Source organism: Aphelocoma coerulescens, chromosome 11, assembly GCF_041296385.1.
Source record: "Aphelocoma coerulescens isolate FSJ_1873_10779 chromosome 11, UR_Acoe_1.0, whole genome shotgun sequence".
Lineage (NCBI taxonomy): Eukaryota > Metazoa > Chordata > Aves > Passeriformes > Corvidae > Aphelocoma > Aphelocoma coerulescens.
The window spans coordinates 4883555-4904789 of record NC_091025.1 but is presented as its reverse complement, the minus strand read 5'-3'; the positions used below and the strand labels follow the sequence as shown (position 1 = coordinate 4904789).

General features: G+C 41.9%; 1 protein-coding gene across 1 annotated transcript in view; it reads right to left on the bottom strand.

Annotated features, from left to right (window-relative positions):
• Positions 1–282: 282 nt before the first annotated feature.
• Positions 283–21235, bottom strand: part of PKD1L3 (polycystin 1 like 3, transient receptor potential channel interacting) — a 36559-nt gene continuing 15606 nt past the window's right edge. Inside the window, exons 18-43 of the mRNA XM_069026728.1 lie at positions 20403–20585; positions 19248–19372; positions 18321–18447; positions 17299–17433; positions 16407–16632; positions 15939–16132; positions 15259–15489; positions 14947–15048; positions 14566–14744; positions 14076–14222; positions 13365–13564; positions 12983–13209; positions 12252–12465; positions 11078–11306; positions 10079–10310; positions 9539–9635; positions 8712–8852; positions 7825–8010; positions 6685–7012; positions 6460–6593; positions 5424–5551; positions 4927–5087; positions 4023–4233; positions 3402–3503; positions 2135–2266; positions 283–1364 (exon numbers count right to left, since the gene is read on the bottom strand). Coding sequence (XP_068882829.1) covers positions 1239–1364; positions 2135–2266; positions 3402–3503; positions 4023–4233; positions 4927–5087; positions 5424–5551; positions 6460–6593; positions 6685–7012; positions 7825–8010; positions 8712–8852; positions 9539–9635; positions 10079–10310; positions 11078–11306; positions 12252–12465; positions 12983–13209; positions 13365–13564; positions 14076–14222; positions 14566–14744; positions 14947–15048; positions 15259–15489; positions 15939–16132; positions 16407–16632; positions 17299–17433; positions 18321–18447; positions 19248–19372; positions 20403–20585 — 4497 coding nt within the window. The 3' untranslated portion in view covers positions 283–1238. The remainder of the gene's footprint in view (positions 1365–2134; positions 2267–3401; positions 3504–4022; positions 4234–4926; positions 5088–5423; positions 5552–6459; positions 6594–6684; positions 7013–7824; positions 8011–8711; positions 8853–9538; positions 9636–10078; positions 10311–11077; positions 11307–12251; positions 12466–12982; positions 13210–13364; positions 13565–14075; positions 14223–14565; positions 14745–14946; positions 15049–15258; positions 15490–15938; positions 16133–16406; positions 16633–17298; positions 17434–18320; positions 18448–19247; positions 19373–20402; positions 20586–21235) is intronic.

The following is a 21235-nucleotide window of genomic DNA, read 5'->3' as shown; positions in this document are numbered from 1 at the left end:
GCGGGAGGTGGCGATGGCGGCGGGGCGGGGCCGCGGCCGGGGCCGGGGCGGGCGGCGGGGGCCGGGGGGCCCGCGGGCCCTGAGAAGCCAGCGGCCCGGGCCGGGCTGCGCGCTCCGCTGGCAGCGGGCACTGGGGCGGCCCGGGCCGGGCTGCGCGCTCCGCTGGCAGCGGGCACTGGGGCGGCCCGGGCCGGGCTGCGCGCTCCGCTGGCAGCGGGCACTGGGGCGGCCCGGGCCGGGCTGCGCGCTCCTCTGGCAGCGGGCACTGGGGCGGCCCGGGCCGGGCTGCGCGCTCCGCTGGCAGCGGGCACTGGGGCGGCCCGGGCCGGGCTGCGCGCTCCGCTGGCAGCGGGCACTGGGGCGGCCCGGGCCGGGCTGCGCGCTCCGCTGGCAGCGGGCACTGGGGCGGCCCGGGCCGGGCTGCGCGCTCCGCTGGCAGCGGGCACTGGGGCGGCCCGGGCCGGGCTGCGCGCTCCGCTGGCAGCGGGCACTGGGGCGGCCCGGGCCGGGCTGCGCGCTCCGCTGGCAGCGGGCACTGGGGCGGCCCGGGCCGGGCTGCGCGCTCCGCTGGCAGCGGGCACTGGGGCGGCCCGGGCCGGGCTGCGCGCTCCGCTGGCAGCGGGCACTGGGGCGGCCCGAGGGAGCCGCCATGTTCCGTGCGCCGCCTTGGAGGAGAGGAGGAGGATTTAGCCAAACAATGCAACAGCCGCTCGGTGTTTATTAAATAAATACAGGTGCCAAGTCTACAACAAGTGCACGTGGGACGTTGCGTCTTAGGGTTACCGCTATTTCTTATCTATTACTCCAGAATAACACGCCGGCAGCACTTTGGGGGTGAACACGGCACCATTTTCCCAGAATCACGGAATAGGCTGAGTTGGAAGGGACCCACAAGGATCAAACTCCAGCTCCTGGCCCTACAGAGGCACCCCAAAAACCCCATATGTGCCTGAGAGCATTGTCCAAACGCTTTCTGAGCTCTCTCAGGTTTGGGGCCGTGACCATTCCCTGGGGAGCCTGTTCAGTGCCCGACCACCCTCTGGGTGAAGAACCTTTTCCTAATATCCAACACAAACCTCCCCGACACAGCTCAAGCCGTTCCCTTGGGTGAGCCCGTTTTAGTCACAAGCTGTAATAACGTAAGCCTATAACCTAGCCTAAGTCTAACCACTGCAGCTGGTAGCAAACAAGTAAATACTTTGCCCACAAGCAAAGTGACTTTTCAATGTGGTCTTCGTTCACTCGCTGACTGGTTGTTCCGGTTGTCCATTGGTGACTGGCTTCTCTTCCTTCTTGCATTTAATCCCAAAGAAACTGAAGAGTTTCATTAGCATTAGATCAACAATCTCCTCTTCTTCTGAAGCCTGAAATAACAATGAATAAGTTACGAAGAGTTGCACATCCAAAGGGTTCAGTGTCTGCTGAAGCCAGAGCAAGTTGCAAGACAAAATCTCTACTTGAGGTGAAATAAGCCAACTTTCAGCAGAGCACGAGTGGCTGACAAGCAAAACATCATGCCAATATTTTTATTCAGACAGAAGCCCCGAATGAGTATGGACACTATAGAAATTTTGATTGTCAAATCCTATGGAAATCTCTCTACAGGAGCCTGGAGTGCACTTGCCAGCTCGTATACAGGAGTATACACAATGAGACACCCACCATTTCTACATGAAGTAAATGAAAAAACTCAATAATGTCTTCTATCAATCATATTCTTTGTTTTCATCTCCCTTGACTTTATTTAAAATGTAGAGGAATTCTGGTCAGTACTGGAGTATTAAGCTGGATTTCACACTATCAGTAGCTTGAATGGGTCAGGCACTCACTGTGAGAGTTTTAAAAGGAGCTGTAAAGCCTCTGGCACTTCAGTAGCAGTTTTGGCACTGATTTCAGTATAGCCCAGCACAAGCCTAAGAGTTTATTGCTGGATTTAGTATGTGAACAGAAGGCTACAATTCAGATCTGAACAGGAATGGACAGTGTAAATCTGCAAAATCTGAAGTGTACTTTCTGAACAAATGTTGCCTTTTAAAGAGTGGGACTGAATTTACATGGTTTTCATCCATGGTTGAATACCTGAGTAAGCACTGAACAAAAAATGTTAAAAGCAGGAGAGCTTAGATGAACAAACCTGGTAGTGCTTCTGCTCCTCACTAAAAGCAACCAGAATCACCGAAATGAATAGATTCAGTACCACAAATGTCATAAAAATTATGCAGGATCCAATTAAGAAGGAGCCTAAAATTGGATTATAGTCCAAGACCTGTGTAATGCATAAGGTAAGACATCATATTGTGATTGTGACAACAAACAAACAAAAAACCACACATACATACGTACAGACATACATACACACTTACATACAAGCAGTTAAGACCCAATAAGGTTTGTCACTTTGAAAATCTTGTATGTAATCAATTATGTCATATGTATTATACATACATAGAAATTTTCTCCTTTAGTCACTGTGTTGATACAATATAGTACAAAGACAAGAGAATATTTATATATGTGTGTGTGTGTGTGAATATGGACAATTTTGGGGTTTTTTTAAGCATTTGCATTTGATTGTAATGGTATGACAGTTGCACATGAAAGTTGAGAAGCCTGAGATCTGTTTATCCACAGAACAGCTGAAGCTTCCTCCTGCCTCAGCTTTCAAAATAGATGAAATCTCTGTATGCATTTACTTTATTGTACTGTATGCTTTGCAAAGAAGCACAGTCTGACTGTCAGAGACACTTATAAACCAAGGGTTGTGAAAAATCTGAACCCTAATCTTCATATAAGCTACGGTACAGGAATGTATTTTCAAGATTAACATGAATGGGAGAGGTGGAAAAGTCTGTGCCCAATTACTGATCTTCAAAGCCACCCATATCCTATTGGGTCCATGGTCTAAAGACATCCACCAAGGAGGACTTCTTGTGGATTTCTTTTAATCCACAAAGAAGTGTTCAAAGGATATTGAAATATTTGAAAGATTTTACTGAAAAACATGAAGTTCCCTTGTGGAAGGCCTTGCCTTTCTTGGGAAGACAGAGGGGGTGCTCAGGACAAACACAGGGCTTTGTTCACATTTCTATACATAGCTTTCTAAGGAAATTGCTCAAAACTTTCAATCAATTAGTAACATCTCTAGCTGAAATGTGAGCAGGTTTCTTAATGAAAGGTTCATTATGAGCCTCCTCATGGTCAAAATAGGACATGAAAGAGATTTCACTTGGCGTCTTTTTCTTGCTCAGAAAAGGTGGCTGCTTTAGGAAGCTGCAGAGCTTGCAAAATTACATTAATGTTTAACACTAACTGAAAGTCCTTCTATTTGCTGGGTTAAAGCATATTTGATAGCTGAGATGCCAACTGTATGGTTGTAAACTTCTCAAAATTAGATGTGGTACCTCCTCATAGTTGAAGATTCCCAGCTGAAGACTGACCATGGTCTCTGCCGAATCAAAGAGAGTTTTGTAAGAGTAGAGCTTCCATCCAAATATCAGGTTTGCCTGCAGAGGACAGAAGCCATGTCTTGTGTCATGATCAGAGTCCTTGCTGCAAAATGTGTTTAGCTCTAAAGCTTTTATCACAGGTATGAGAATGTGTCTTACATCTGCTGAGCTTGCCACTAGATATGTAAAAAAGGTACTTATTTCCCACTTATGAACTAGCCAAACAGAAAATGGCACTTTCTGAACTCTCCACGATTTAAGTTTTGTCCAGAAAATCTTTTTTTCTGTACTTTGTTCTTAGTCACATCTATTAAACATAACGAATCCTTATTTTTCAGCTCAGTGTTTGATTTTTCACTAAATTTCAGTTTGCAAAGAACAGACAAGTGGATGTTTTAACTTCACTTTCACTCATACAGAAGACTTGGGCTCCAAGCTGCTAACCTAAGATTTAGACAGGCAGCTTATTCCATTTTACATGGTAAAGTTATGTTGCTTTTAGCATTCAGAAACAGTTGATTTAACCTGACAGTGTGGAAGCAGACTGCAGAACACAGAAAGCACTGTCATACTCACAGCAATGGAATAGGCAAGGAACATGATTGCAATAACAGTGATGAATCCAGAGATATCACCCCATGCCCTCCTTAGTGCTGAAGTGATCATGTTCAGTTTAGGGTTGAGCCTCAGCAGATGCCACAGTTTCACTGTGGAGAGAAGCACCAGGAATGCAATCAGGTAGCCAAGAACTGCATCAGCTCTCGCTGTTTCACTGAAGCTTACGGAGCTGTTAGGAAAAAAAGAAAATACGTAATATGTCATGCATATGGAATCCTTTGAAGTGCATAAATGGGTATGCTGGAAAAGCCATTTACCCTGTCCTTGGTTTCAGTGGAGGCCTAATGAGTTCCTCCTTGCGTGTTCCCACCTGCACTTCCTACTGTGTGCACACAAAAAGCTCAGTTGTGCATGGCTAAGTTGTTTTTTTTTTTTTAAGGAGAGGAGGTCTAGGCTATAGCCCGAATTCTGCTCATTATCCTGTGATTCTACCACCTCTTTCCTATTTGACCATTTTAAAAAAGATGTCATAATTTTCCATTCTGTATGAAATAATCCATTATTGTCCTCTAACCAATGGCTTTTTACAACATAGAACAAGGCAGATTATGTGCTTTCTGGGTGGATGTCCCATAGCAGAAAGGCTTGTTGGTTCACAAGAGGGTGACACAGAGAGGAAATTAGGGGCTAAAAAAGGGAATTTGGTGCTCAAGCCTGCTGGATTTTACTAGAGCAGTATCAAAAGAAAATCCTATTGGTGACACAAATCTAAGCCCTGACACACTCACAGGCTTCATGAATATAAACATCTAGGATAGCAATATCCAGCACAGACAAGGTGCTGTCTGGGAAGAGGAAAAATAGATTTATTTCTGCGTAAGCAGCAACAACAAAGGATGCACCAAATAGCATTAGTACTTACTCCTCCTTGTGTTCCTGGTAGTAGCTGATGTCTCGGGTCCCAAGGACTGTCCGTTTCACAAACACTGACAGAGCACTCCAGCTAATCAGTATAATGGCCAGCTCCAGGAGATTCCACTTGCTATGGAAATATCTCCATCTCAGACTCTTCATCAGCTTGACCTGTGAGGAGTTTTACTGTTTCAGTCTCATCACTCCATATCATACAGTGCACCTCTGAAGATTAGGGCAATGCCCTCCACAATTAAGCAGACTACTCTGCATTAATAAAACTACAGCTTGCACTAGGTTCTCATTATCTTTCTCAAAAGAATCATTCCAGCCAAATACAGTTTTGCATTCCTAATATTTAATACTGACACTGTATCTAATTCAATCTTCCATTGGTGTAGCAGCACCAGCACTACTGAAATCAAGTACAGTCCTAAACCTTTTGTGAGTGAAATCAACAGCAGGCACAAGGAAATGCTCTCAGCCAAACTTTCCATTGGGCCTCACCTGTACTCTCATGTAGTACACAATGAAGAGGAAATAAATGACTTCTGCTGCAACCACAAAGATGTGGAGGCTGTTGGTGTAGGGGTAGAGCCGGACACTTTGCAGCTCCGTGCTTGTGAAGAAGGCCCCTAAAAAACAATCGGAGGTCACCTCAAGGCTCTGATAATGACACTTTTTTGCTTTCATTCTAACAACTCAGTTCACCAGTAAGACTTCTGTACTTGCTTTCACATCAATGTGAGGCTGAATCCAACCATTGAACTGAGATTTAGACTTGACTATGTGAGTAACCCTCTAAGTATTTGAAATTTTCCTCAAACAGGAATTTCAGAGAGTCAAGGCTTTTGGAGTGGTAGTGCTGTCTGTGTGATAGCACAATAGTAATCCCAATAGGGCTCAGTTTGGATTGGACTGCAAATGCAGAAATACAGCAGGAGGACTTGGAATTTTTTAAAAAGCTGAATCTCATTCTAAACCCAAAATTAGCTTAGTTTTGTGGTCAGTTTGGGCATTTTCTGATACTTGGACACACCAAGAGAGGCTGCTGCTCAGACCAAATGTTTTCCTATAGCCTTTAAACCAGAATTTGGTTTCACTATTCTGTTTTATCCACATTATGTATTACATATTTACATAGCTATATATTAGAAGTCATCTGGAAGAAAAAAGACAGACTGTTATTTGTATTTTTTGTCTTAATATTGTATTGATTAGCTGAAGTGATTAGGAAACAGAATTTTTCTTGTTCCTGATGTGTAAGTTCTGGAGATCAAGTTTCAATAGCATGTTTTCTTCATCAATAGATGACCACAGCGCAAGCAAACATAAGATATTCCATTATGGTCTATATTACTGTGATGCTGCATGTTTCCTAAATGATTTGTAAAATTTGCATTGATTCTCTCATGATTAGATTTATTAAAACACTTGTCTTTACTAAAGAAAAAACTAGGAAAACACTAGTAGTGTGTAAATCTACCTTCTCTAGGTGCACTGCTTGCTCTCTTCATAAATGCAACTTAGGAAAAGTTCTCACCTAAAGCATTGCTTTCAAACATCAGGCTTATAATGCAGAACAGGTTCACGTTGGCATTGTAGACTGTAAATTCAACAAACACTGCTCTTGTGAACGTGTCAAGCCAGACATTTTTGAAAAGGTACTGGAGAATTCTGCCAAAAGAATTGTAGCCAGTGATCTAACTCATACAGGAATGTATCACGTGGAGGATGCACTGATAATTTACAAGAATACAAGTGGTACCTGGAGGCATTTTTAGGGTCAGTTCCCAGGTGAATCACATATCCCCCTCCGCTGTAGATGGCAAATTTGCCCCAGATAGGGTGTCCTCTCAGTTCGGACTGACTCTGATACTGCCATGCTGAGCTCAAGTCAGAGGAGGTATCAAAGGCTGAGGTATTCCAGTGTTCCCCATAAGCTGATGTATCTTCTGTTTGTAGGGAGTATGGAGCATGGCATTCCTCAGCTACGTGCTGGAGTCTGGGAGAAATGGGACAGGTGCCTCCTCTCACTCTTACTTGGCGAATTCGAGCACTACCCACCAGCTTGGAATTGCCATCTGTAATGAATCCTAAACAGGAGATGGAAAAGAGCAGCACTGGCAATATGACAAAATTAATAATATTAATTTCATTTATGATTCAGTGGTGCCTTAATATTTTGCCATATATTCTTGTCTCAGAAACACTGTAAGCAAAATAGTCATGAAAATGAAACCCTCATGTTGATTTGAACTGAATTCTTAAATACGATTCACACTAACAGAGTTCTGTGTCACTCCCCATCTGTATTTTATACTGAAGAAAAGTGGGGTCTGGGGGAGAAAAGTGACTTTATACAGTGTTCATGTGGCCTGTCATGCCCAAAGAACAACTATACTAATATATTTCAATATTTACCATTAAATGTGAGCTGGAAAATGGGTCATATTTTACTGGATACGGCTAGATAGAAACATGCTGATATTGCATAATTTGCCTTCACATTGACCCAAGTCCTGATGCAAACAGCTCTCCTGAGGAAAAGCTTTATGGTGCCACCTGTCTGCCATTCTTTTTTTTTTTTTTTTATTGTGGAAAGAAAGCTGTGTAAAACTGAGGATATATCTGAATATCTGGAGTAAATAATGTAAAATGTGAAAAATTTAACGTTGCAGTGCAGAACTTTTGGGTTGTATTAAACATAAGGAAAATATCAGGGGATGTTTAACTTGGGGTCAAGCTGTAGGGTTTTGTTATCCACTAGTATTCGTATTATAAGATTTCTTGCTAGCCTCATATACTCACAGTCCCTTTCTCCACTGAAATATGCAAATTAGAGATAAGTATTAAAAATAATGTTTCAGAATCTGACAAGCTGAAGGGAAACAATGTGACTCTGCACCTTTATATGATCCATAAAGGTTTTTAAGTAAGGTAGTGTTTGCCCACACGAAAAAATCCTGGTAACTGTAGACATCATGGAATCCATCTGTAAAGCTGTCCTCAATGTGTTTGTTTAAATAGTAGGAATTGGGATCTCTCTGCCCATAGGCAATCAGTAACAGCATCCATAAAAACCCCAGATAGGCTGGAAAAAAAAACAGAAAGAGACAGCACATGTGAGCTTTGAGTTAACAATGCTGTTCAAAATAAATTGTGTGAATGATTACTGCTGTCAGCACCTATTAGGCCACGGAGGTGCTTTATAGACTCTTAGTGACCAGTGCCAATGAATGCACCCAAGCTGCTTCAATGTGCTGCAGTTTGTTTCACATTTGGAATACGAGCAGCAGTCAAGAAAATAAGTGGGAAGGCTAAAGAGAAGTAGTCATGGCAGCTGTAAATAAAATGAGCAGTCTGACTTTGTTCCAAGTGAGGTTGAGGTATTTTTGCCATTGAGTTTAGAGGAAATAAAACAGGGGCATAAATCATTATCTATAGATACTATCTGCTTTTAGAAAGATGGCCTCCATCTGCTCTTTGATTTCAGCTTCATTTAACTGTTGACTTCCTCCTTTTATCCTTTCTACTTTTCTTCAACCTCTCATGTGTGTGATGTGTTTCTTTACCGTAAAATGAAGCCTTAGCCACACTTTTCTCTCCAGCTAACATTCCCACCTCCTTGCAGCTCCAGCTGCCATGGAACAGCCTGTCTCTACATCATAACGTCTGGCAGAAAGCTGAAGATATGCCAAAACTTTGTCACCCAAGAGAACAATATTTTCACTGATGTAAAATTACTGATGAGTATTACTGAATAAAACAAGATAATCTACATATGGATAATACCCAGGATTTCTCTGATGAGGGCAAAAGCTTTCTTCTCCTTCATGCAGCTGATTTTCATTTTCTCCACATCAGCAGCAGGAGGTGGCCGGTAAATATTGCTTCTGCTGTCTCTTCGGGCTCCAAAGAGAGGGTGTGAATCACCTGTGAGGGAGAGCAGTGAACCTTGGAATTAGTCAACAGATTATCCATGTCCTGCTTTTTGTTTCTTTGGACATTCTAAGGAAACATTTCTATTTAATGCTTTCCCTTAGGAAGACAGAGGATGTGATTTAAACCATTACTATAACAAGGCAAACAGCGGGGAGGGAAGGAGCTCACAAAAACTGTGTGTTGGGTTTAGGACCAGGTGTAGTCCAGGTGTCTCTAGGCTGAGCATGTCAGAAGGTGGTGTATTTGTAGCCTGAGGCTGAACAGGGAGGAAGCTGTAGATCAGATAACTTTGATGTGCCCTAGGATTCCTGTCTGCTAGTCAAGGCTTTATTTAGATATGATTATGACTGCAGAAGCCACTGTTCAGTTTAGGGGAATGATACAGATAACTGTGGTTGTGGAAAAGTATGTAACCTGGGAACCTTTATATAGGCCTTAAAGGATGTGGGAAATTTCTTTGTGAGAGGTTTTATTTATGCTTGTCAGATAAAGAGCTACCAGTCTACATGAAGGTTGTGTTTTGCACTGGGTCACTTATTTATTTTCCCTAAGTTGTGGAATAGTTACAGGTTTTGTTGCAAGGCAGTTGAGCTGAGTCATATTCATGCATAAAGCACACCAAAAGCTAGGAGAACACTGCACTTTCTTTAATAATTTCTCACTTTACAGGCAGTTACCTGGTGCAGATAAAGACTCATCAATAGCTGTGTTTTCTTCATCCTCATGTTCCACTTTCTTCAGAACCAGAGCAAAAAACGCAGCAAATCCCAGCACCTGGAAAGAATCAGCTATAGACTCACCATATGCCCATTTCATATAAAGAAGCTCAGGCTTTGACCTGGATCCCTTTGGATCCAGGCACTGCAGGAAAACAACTGTGCTTTGGGCTTGTTGAACCCATGCAGCTGAAGCCCATAAACAAGAGAACAGTGCACAGTGGTGGGGTTTGTCCAGCTAAACTGATTTTGTGACACATCCTCCCTATTGAGAAACCTCATTAAACCCTGACAAAGCAAGAGAGATGTAACTAATGGAGTTAATGTCAGCGAAAGCCAGCAGAACTCTGTAAACCAACTGCTTCCTCTTGTTTTAAGGGCAAAGACTTCTCATTTTATATCTTAAATCCTGTAGCTCTTTAGAACATGTTACATTGTCTTTCTGCAATGGCAGCAGATGAGGTTCATCTTGGCCAGTGGTTGTATTTCTGAGGCTCTCACCTTTAAGGGCTGTGTGATGAAAAGACTTTCCAGGAAGGAGATGACCATGGAGATCAGCCACTTGATGGAGTTCTCCTTGCCGTAATGGAGTCCGTAGAGCATGGTAAAGAACCCGGCCACACCGCTGGTGGCTGCCACAAGGAACCAAGCAATGAACACAAACCACCAGGGCAGCCCTCTGTGAGAAAAACTTTTCTTGTCATTATTGGAGAAGTTTGGAGTATGGGACCACCTTGAGAATCAACCAGAAGAGAAAAAAATCAGTCTGAGATGGAATAGGAACCAAAATCACAGTCATCAGGTTCACTGGTAATAGGCAACAACTTACGATATAAAATCAAAATATTCTAAATTCTTTTAATTAATGTAGTTATATAAGATATATGGATAGCAAAAACTACAGTGAGAAAAAATAACGAGGAGGCGTGCAGAGATCAGCTAAAACCAAAATAAATGTGATGGGCTTATTTACTCCTCAGTTCATGCATAATTGAATCTCCAGTAGAATTATTGACAAAGCTATGAGTGCATTTAAGCTGCCGAATGCATCTCTTGTGATCACCGTGAAGGCCAACTGACGTAATTAGTGCAATTGTTTCCAATACTTCCAACTTAATTAGCATATTTCACTGAACTATTTTTATCTGCTTATTAATTTTTCTTTATCCATACATTTTAAGAGTCTTCTGTGACTTTGGAGCTTGGTGATTATCCCAGTCCTTTACTATCACATGGCATTGTACTGTAACTTTGCACTTTGGAGGCAAAAATGACAAACAGCAATGATAGGTCATTATTGCCTTTGTGTGCAGTTCACAGTGCATGGAAATTTCTTTGTAGCTCCTGAAGTGGTATAATAGTAAGGCTTATTTTTACAGATATAATGATAGTTATCTAGCACATATTAAGCAGTAATTATTTGAGCTCTGTCATCTTGTCCAATTTTGAATAAATGACCTGAATTTACTTATACTGAGAATGAGATGAGAACTGGGTTACCCCTCACTGATGGATGCTGGTGAGCAGATTTGGTTCTCCAGGAGGTTCTTCAAATGCTGAACCTGACAAACAGCTTGTGTGTAACTCTGAGGCATCTGAAATTTATGGGGCCCCAGCAGTTCCAGCTCCATCTCTACATGCTGGAGTTGCATGTACAAGCAGCGATGGTAATCACTGTATTTCAGCTGCTCACAAATTCTCTTCTCTGGAGTTGGACTTCTTGTTTTTTCTGCAGGCAAAGAATTATTCATTGATTTATTGAGAAAATATATATTCTTAGATTGAAATATTGTTCAATACAAAGGGTGGTAGAACTGGAGCTGAAGATCATAAGTGTGATGAAGTGAAGAGTAACATTTGAAGGGACGTGTAAAAGCAACTTTAGTACTAGAGCATAATGCTCTTGTGCTGGAATGGCTTGGAATTTTTTCCAGAAGGCAACTTAGTTAAACAGCAGTCCTAAAAGCTTAATAGACAGGTCAGATCAGATCAACTGTTAATTTGTTCTTGGGTACCTGTGCAATTAGTAGCTTGGAAGACTCACTGGAAAAGCCAAATGTGAGTCTTAATGAAATCAGTGATATTGTTTACTCATACATTCTTGTTTAGTTGAGAGCCAGAGTGAAAGGAACAACAGCACAAGTCCAAGAAGAAATAAAAGGACAGGTCAAAAAGACAGTGAAACAACTGATATTTGTGAGTCTTTTCATTGGTAGATGCTGGTCCTGCTCCCAAGCCGACTGGTAGCAAACATTTGATTCTACAGCATAAGAAACAGATTTCACAGTTGTCTTTACTTAGTTGTGCACTCAGTGGTGCAGTGAAAGAACAAGAGGCAATGGGCACACCTTAAAACATGCAAAATTTCTGAGCATAAGAAAAAACTTATGTATTGGACACTGGAATAGGTTGCTCAGATAATTTGTGGAGTCCTCATCCTTGGGGAGACATTCAGCATCTGACTGGATTTGATCTTGGACAATTCTGCTCCTGCTGACTCTGCTCTGAGCAGCATGGTAGGATCCAGAGATCCCTTCTAAGACCTCAGCTATTCTGTGATTCTGTAGTTGCCTTTGAGTCAGAAAATGTAAGAAGAGCTTGGGTCATGACATCCAGTGCTATAATAATTTTCACTGCAAAGGTTTCAGCAGGCATTTCACAGTGTGTTATTTACCTTGGATATCCACAGCACCTAATGTGACACTTATAGGACCATCCTTCTTGCTCTCATGATAAAACCCTTGCCCAGCTCTGTTCTGCTGACAGATGATGTCCGCAACCAATGACAAAAGTGTGTTGATGTTAGTTGAGTTTTCAAGGTCTGGTGCTGAGGTGAGAGATGGAGTCTTCAGGGCTTTAAAGAGTGAGTTGGCAATTCTTCTTACGTCCTAGGAAAGACAGCAGCAACACAGCAGTGACTCTGGCTGCAGTGGCTTATGCTGATGTGATCTGACAGCACCACTGGCTGGGATCTGCACCAATTGCTAAAATCTCCAGAATGGATAAGAATAGCACATCCTACAGTGCTGGGTGTGACAGACAGATTTCAGTGAGTTCAGGAAGGCAGCTTTCAGGGTTCGAAAGGGCAGAGTACCTTCCTGAGGACCTAAGCTGAGAAAGATGTGGTCCATGATACCTTCTATCTTCACTGTCTTGCTTAGCATTTGCTTTAACTCCTGAACACGGTGATTTGGTCACACACAATAACTGTGCAAGGGCTGGGATGTACAAAGATAACCTTAATGAAGGATTGCATTTAGGTGGGCAAATGAGTGCTTTGCACCAGTGGTAATTGTCTTTTCTCTTCAGACAGGCTGAAGTGCATCGAACAGGGATCATTTGTGGAGTTGGGGAAGCCGGTAGTGCGTGGCAGCAGAGGGCAGTACAGGACTCATTGGGACTTGCCTTTGTCACAGCCTCTGGAGTGAGAGAGGCAGCCTGGGTGGCCCGTGGGGTGGGAGGCAGGCTTGGGGATACACGACCATTTTTTCCCGGCTTCTTCTCTCTCCCCTGCTGGGCTGGCCGGGGTCGTATGTTCCTGAAGATTTGCACAATGAGCAGGTTGATGGGGAACATGAGGAGGGAGCTCTCAAAGCCAATCATCACTTCCTGCCATGTGAACTCGATCTTACCTGTCAAGGTCAAACAGAGGGGAGAAGGAAAAATAACCCCAGGCAAGATAAACCATCAAGTCTCTTTCTTGTGAAAAAGCCCATTTATTCAACTCTTGCTTCCAGATTCTGCTGTCTCTCTATTTGCTTGCCCAAGCAATGTTGAAGATTGTTACCCAAATCCATCTTCTGCTCAGCAGGATCCTTTGGCACACCCCAGAACATGATGCTGGTCAGCATGGTGCAGAGGAGCAGTGAGAAGCAACAGGACACGCGCTGGGCTCGCGTGAAGGAGCTTCGTGGGGAGCGGCTGAAAACCGAGTACCAGATGTGCCCATCCTGGAAACCCTGGGAGGTCTTCATGAAAAACAGATTGCTGGGAAGGAGAAGAGGGAAATCAAATGGATTCATAAAAAGGAGAGGGAAGAACAAAACTCTAGTTCAGGGTCCTAATCTGTTCATGCTTCTAGGCACTATCAGAAGAAATAATAACTAGGAGAAATTATCAAATATCATTGCTTGATTTGCATGGAATGGTCATAGCTACTTATGTCCTATCCTTCTGGCCGCAGCATGGAGGGAAGGTGAATAGTTCCTACCTAAATTGTTAAGAAAATTACACATAAGAGAAGATGTTTGGGTTTCTCTAGGTCCTGTCAGGCTATCCTTCTTTAGCACCAATATTTTCAGTATGGTACTACTGTTAGGGTAATGATTAGATTTACTTAATCATCCTTCTTTTTTCTCTTGTTCAGAGCCCTTTAAGGGCAGTGGAAAAACCTTCCTTGTTTTCAGTTTTTTCTAGGGCTTTGGTCTGTTTTTTCCATGCTTGCTTTTCTAGACTGACTGCTATCAAGAGGAAAAAAAAACTGTGAAATAGGGGGTACCTGAACTGCTTCAGGTCCTGTTCTGTTGCTACCGGGAACACTTTATCTAGGACACATTCTCCAATATCAATGGCTAGCCAAGAGTTACAGAGGAAGTACCATTTCTGATCCCATGCCAGATCATGGACTGATACTCGATTCACATACCTGTTGGAGAAACACACAGGGCACAATCATATGTCACTGAGTGTGTTAAATCCAGAACTCAACAAGACTGTGGAGGACAAACTCTGGCCTTTGGCTTCTTAGGGCGACTAAACTGTAAGGCACAGAACATATCCCATCCTGTATTGGACCTGGGATATGGGAAGCACTCCTGGTCCTCCAGTTTAGACTATGATTTGGTCTATTCATCTGCAAAAACTAGAATCTAACACTTCTTTCTAGAACTGCACGAAGTTTTTTCAAATGCTAGAAAAGGAAAGCTGTTGTCATTATAAAAAATTATTTGTGGATCTTTACTTACCAGGATCTCCAGACCTCCACTTACCAGGACGGACTGTCCCCTGAATTATCATGCCACAATCTAATACTCTGCAGTTCCCCAAGAGGCAAGAAGGTACAGAGGAGGAAAACATCCACTCCTCCACGTTCAAAGACTCGTGTATCAGGATCATTTAGATGGTGGGGCTCACTCTGTCCATCCAGTCCATAGAGGGTGAGAGTCACCTGGAAAATAAGAAGGTAAAATGAAGATTTGCACATCTTGTGTGTTTATTTCTCTAGCATACTCTTCCAGTTTTCATCAAACCTAAGGGCTTTCTGGCTCAAACAGTGCATTTGTGCTGTCCTATTAATAGCCTCAGGTGCTCCATTATTCATCCAGTCCCCTAGACAAATAAACTCTCTTCCCACACAGTGCCACTGATACCTTGGAGGTTGTGGCTGCACCACGGCGGTGTCCTGTGAAAACTGTCACAAGGTAACGATACTGAGCAAAAGGGTCATTGTCTTCCAGGACAGTGATTTTCACCTGCAGAGTGACACAGCACAAGCAGTGTGTTAGCAGTCCTGTAAGTACAGATTCCTGAAAGCTGTGAGTAGGAATTTGTCATCTTGTGAACAATGTTTACTTACCAGTTACAGGGAAAGGAGTAGGATTGGTTAAAGACTTCCTATTAAAACAGGCTAGGCTTAGTGGGCATTGGCCTGAATACATTGACTTTATTAGCTGGAGACTTACTTTGGCATCATCCTGGAGGTCTTTCCTTCGAGCCCAAATAACTACAAGCACATATGTCAGAAAGATGAATCCTACAGTTGTCACCACCACAGGATTGTCCACAAATGTACCAAACAGCTGTGCTGTTTTGCTGACATCTATGGCATTGGGTATGACAAAGAAGGAGCTCCCAAAGAAGGTCAGATGGTTGCAGAGGCACTGTGTGCTGCTAGGATTTGTTTTTGGTCCTACCTGAAACCCAGAAAAGATTGCTGATAAAACATCTGGCTTCAAAGTATTAGGTGACTTACCAAGGAAAGGAAAAGACAGTGCTGAGATGGAAAAGACAGTGCTGAGATTGGTAAGTTAGTGTAGAGAGCTGCTGTACACAGAATTGTTCAAGTTCCAATAAGGAATATTAATTCTAACACCTAACCAGCAAGGGGCATTACAATATATCATGGAGTTGTCAGAATGGTTCCATTTCTTCTTATGTAGAGGTTCATCCCATGAAATAGAGACGGAAATGTTGTTTGAAGCTTAGTTCAATATGACTAAACTTCTTGAGTTTATTAAAACATCTCAAAACGATCTTGTTTTGTGGTGTCAGTTCAGTGCTATCATTTTACTACACGATGGTGGTTATGAGGGCTGGCTTTGAAGTATAGAACAGACACATTGTTTTGTTTTGCTCTACTTACATGACATCCATAGCTGTTCCAGCCTCCCTGGTGCTCATCCCAAAACACACAGCGGGATGCAAAGCAAGTGGCATTTATGGTTAGCCCATCATAGACTGTGGAATCCATTCCCATGTCTTGTAAAACTATGAAATAGTAGATTCCCTCTCCAAAAAGGAGTTCTTCTGGGCTGAGAACCCAGCTGTTTGTCTCACCTTGAACATAAATATTTTAGTTTCAATGTATATACAGAAAGGCTAATTCAGAAGTATGCAGCTGTACTGCATGTAACAAATAAACCAAAGAAACAGGTGTGAAATCATTCTTAGCAACTCATTGTTCAAAGCATCCCAATCTTTGCTCCTGTTAGTGAACACTTTATTCTACAGATAGGAACCTTGAAGCATGAGGTTTCTTTCCAGCTAGACACCTGAACTCATGGCCAAGGCTCATTCTGCAAGTTCATGGGTCACTAACCACTTATCTTACCTCCAGAAGTTTTCTTACAGAACAGATGATTTTTCATATCATAGTTGGTCTCATTTGGGTGATACCCATAGCCCAAGTAAAGTATTAGTGGAATGTCATGTTCAGATTCCAGGTGGATCACTATAGATGTGTTTCCTGAGGTAACATTGACTTGAAAAGTACTATAATTGCCCAGATTCAACAGAATCTTATCTTCCTGTGTTGCTGAAAGCCTTGGTAACATGATCTGTTTTTAAACAGAAAGACATAGGTTTAAATACAGAAAAGCATTTTTCTTCTTAGCATGCAGACACATGCTAGATTTTATTTTTTCATAACATCAGGAAAGCATGGCCAGCAAAAATATCACTTTCAAAGTAGTTTTCTCGATAATGTCAACTAACCTCTGAAAAGTTAATTTGAAACCTGTGTAGACTTATCACAAAGCCTGTGACCATTAGTGCATTTCTGACCTGAGAACTGTGATTATGACTGAGACATTGGCTATGTGAAGCACATGTATGAATGATTTAGATGTCAGTTTATACATGGACTAGGAAGCCAAAGAGTAGTACAATAAATACAGAGGTTGGATGTTGAAATCAGACTTCACATTGTGCTTTGGGATGACTGTAATCTGGAGTCTGTTTCCACAACCATTAGCATTCTTATATTCATTTAAATGAAGAATAAAATGCTTCCTTTTTAAGAAAAGACAGAAATATTATTTCATTCATCCCATCACACAAATCCTTCCATCACAAATGCAGACAGCATCATCCCATTATCTGAAATAATGAACACTACCAGCATCTGCATTCACCTCACAAATGATAACACAAATGACAGTTCCTTAATGGAGAAAGGAAAAAAATGTGAAAAGAGGATGAGGGTTAGAAAATAGTGGATTTACCTCAATGTTCTCTTTGAGGTTGCTGACTGGTATGGTCAAACCATCCAGACCAGTTAGACTTAGACCTCCCACTGTTCCACTGATGTCAAAACTGATGTCACTGGAGAAAAAGGGATTCATGGCAAAGCTCACCATCTGTTAGAAGACATTAACTATCAGACAACTGAGCTATTGTCAATATTTCATTATATTCACACTCTGAATTGCTGAACAGTGGGAGCTTGAGCTCAGACCCAAACAGGACCTGACTTCCAAAAAGCCTGCATCCAGATTTAAATAAGACTCTACCGTATCTCTAAGGTTGGTCTACAAACCTTGAAAGTGATTTTCATTCTGAAATGTGTACAACAATCTTTATTGTTTCCATACACTGTGACACTTTTTTAGCAGAGTTGGAAAAGGTGCAGTGAAAACAAAATGTTTTCAGGTGGTCTCCTGAAAGGGTCAAATCAACTAGAGAAATCCTTAGGAAATTTCTTATGAAAATATGACAATTATATGCAGCCTATTGTTCTGAGGGAAAAACCACCATGTCCTGATTCAGATGAGGGATGTAGGGATGTGCTACCATCAGCACATTTGTCTCCTGCAGGATCTGAGTGGCCCACACTCATGTATTTCTTGCTGAGATGAAAGAAAGCTGATGTAGGTTAGTTTGAATGTAGTAATGGACTCTGAGCTGTTGCATCTTCCTCAGAGCATAAAATGTAAACAAACAGCGAATAGATTTGTAGGTATTGACTCATTCCATTGCCTGCTCCTGCCATGCAGGTGTGAATCAAGTGTATGTAAGGGACTGATGGGATGGGGAATTTAAGCTTTCAGTCCTCCTAAACAACCTCATGCAATTAAGATAAATTAGGCTTCTTTGACCAAAAAGATTCCAAATTATTTTCTTGACATGACAGGAGGGATGACTGTTGCTTGTCTGTTCATTGTAAAAGGATAAACTATTGTAAAACCATTAGATTGGGAATGCAAGCTGGATATGAGATAGAGTTAGATAAAAGTTATTTACTTGCCCTTATATCCACTGTTTCATCATCAACTCCTGAAACATTGAGAGAGGAAGCAGGTGGGAGAGTAAAGCTGGCAGAGTTGGAATTGGAGATGTTAATGGATGTGCTCTCCATCTTTTCTGTTTGTAATCTGTCCAGTTAGGGTTGGTCATAAGCAAAGCAGAATAAAAGAGAAAAAAAATAATAAAAGGGAAAAAACCACCAAGAAAACCTCAAACATCAATAGCATGGACTTCATATCTACAGAGAAAGCTTTCTCATTTTGTAAGTGTAACTTAGGTACAAAACTATTTCTAACTCTGCCAGTAAATACTTTGTACAAGAACCTGTCCCTGTTCTTTTCCACAGAACACTATCATAGAATCATCAACAAAGGGGTGGAATTGGCATATCTGGAGAGGAAGTTGTACCAAGATGTACTTATTTTAAAAACTTGGTTTATGTGTGAACATGCTCTTGATTTGCATGCACAGTTTGATGTGGATGAAAACCAGGCTCTCAGGGAACAATTTAGGGATGATTATAAGTAATGGAGAATGCTCATCAGGCTCCTCAGGATTATATTTGCTTCTGCCAAGCTGGTTGCAGTTCCATATAACATGTCATTATTGGCTACTTGGAAAAGATAAAAACTCTTAACTGGCATGAGATGAGTTTTCTACATACATTCAAAAGGAATGGACTGCTGCCTCATTCAGGAAATGGTAGTAAATTCTTGGCTGGTTAAAGGAGACACAGCATGGGAATTTCTAAGGTGGTGTTCCTGGAGTCCAGGCTGTTCTTACTATCAGGCACTAACAACAGCCTTGTTGCACTATTGAAATTGTCATTATGCTACAATATTTAGTTGGTTCCAAACATTCTGTTTAAGCACAATGGAATTTATATTTGTAGCTCTCAGAAGCTTCAGTGGGAGACACTGCATGTTACCTGTGCATATACATTGTGGCAGAAGGAGAGGTGAGGACTGTTGGCTCATCACCTGGTACCTTCCCAAACAGAAGGGCACTCTGTAGATTTTCAACTGTACTTAGGAGCTGGTGTGACACTGAACTCTGGAAAAGGATTAGAGGAGGAAACTTACAACAAAGGTGCTCAGGATCATCAAGCTGCACATTATTTGTCATTGCTTCATTTTAATTTTAGTGTCTTACTAAGCTGAAAAACTTGGTAATGGGCTCCTTAATCTCAGAGAAGGTTATTCTATTGCAATTCAATTTCTGTAATTCTCATTGAAGCATTGCAGACAGCAAATAAATGTCTTACAGATTTTACATTTATATTGTAGTATTTATAACTTCTACACATCGAAATTACAAGCATGAAATCAATCAATATATTCATGTACTTTTGTGTATTAATGCCCTTTAGCTGCACACTTTGGTGTTTAGTTACTTGGAAAAACAGGGCCTATTTGCATATCAATTGTGTATTACTAGTGTGTTATTGTTGAGGAACTTGTCCAGTTCATAATCTTTTCTCTCAGGTTAGATTTATTTCATCCCTACTCTCTTGCAGTGATGAAATTAAAGTATTTATATAAATTTCCTGTTCAGCCCAGGAAACTCACAGAGTCAGCTGTGACAATTCACATATAGATAGGAAGGGGAGGACAAAATAAAGATGTTGCATGTTTCTGAACAGGTAATCAGAGCTTTCTGCCCAAGTTTAAGCAGCAACCAGAGCTGGTTCAAGCTGTGAAGTAGTGGTGGCAATCGTGAATATTTAATACCTGTGGCTTCCTTGAATTAAGGGGCAAAAGGAGGCAAATCTGAAAAAAAATCACAATGTTCTTGTCATTGATAAGAGGTCAGAGCTGATGCTGTGTTCTCCAGTGCTCTGTCCTGTTCAGCTTTCAGTGTAACAAATCTTAAGAGGCTTCTATCATCTTCATTAACAGACATTCAGTCTAACATGTCTAACTGGAGAGAAGTTCTCTCTGATATTCAAGTCCATCATGGTATCACAATGAACAGTTCCCACTGCCAATTTAAAAATATGAGAGGCAGCAGAGCTCTTAAAAACTCCCAAAGCAAACAAATATTCACACATAGTACAGTACAAACTGGACCAAATCTAAATTACCTGTTCTGCCTCTGGCACTGAGTTGTTCCCAGCTCTGATTTCTACAGAAGCTTTAAGAACATTGCTCACTGCATTAAACAGATAGTTGGCTGCTTCCTTTAACTCCTGACCATCTCTGCTGTGCTCTGTGTTTACAGCGAGCAAGGAGGCACTGATGTGTTTCAGAGTGTTGCTGGCTTCCACCTGCATGAGAAACACAGGGAGCAGTTTATATGTGCTGGCACTGCAAGTGACAGAAGTGACACTTGTGTCATTTACTGAATATTGCAACATTAGTAATCTCTTGTGACTATTAGTGGCTAACACTGTTTTTACTATAATTATTTTAGCTGGGGTAATACTTCAAATGCTAATAAAGGTGATATACTAGATGGTACAGGCATGAAAAATGCAGCCTGCTTCTACCGATGCAATCCATAAAAAGATTAATAACATCTGTCTGTCAAACTCTGGGCAAGGATAGCTTTTAGATGTACAGTAATGTAGCAAATTAGGTTGTACATTTGTATCTTCGTGCCAAAGAAGAATGCGTTTTACAATTTTTATTTTGTGCCTGGATGAAGCTTTGTGACTGTGAAAGCACTGGCCAGATTTTAGCCCAGGATGGTGAAGGGGCCAAGCAAATTCATTGCAAGCTTGGACACATCCATTCCCACAGCCTGTGAATGCTGAGCAGCTTTTCTCTAGGGTGAGGGCTGGACCTGAGCTATGTTCTTGTCTTGCCAAAGTTAACCACATCCTGCTGAAATCCTCCCAAGCCATTGTCTGGCTCCAACTCTATAATACATCAGAAATCAGGACAGCTGTTTTTATTGCCTGCATATTTGGGAAAC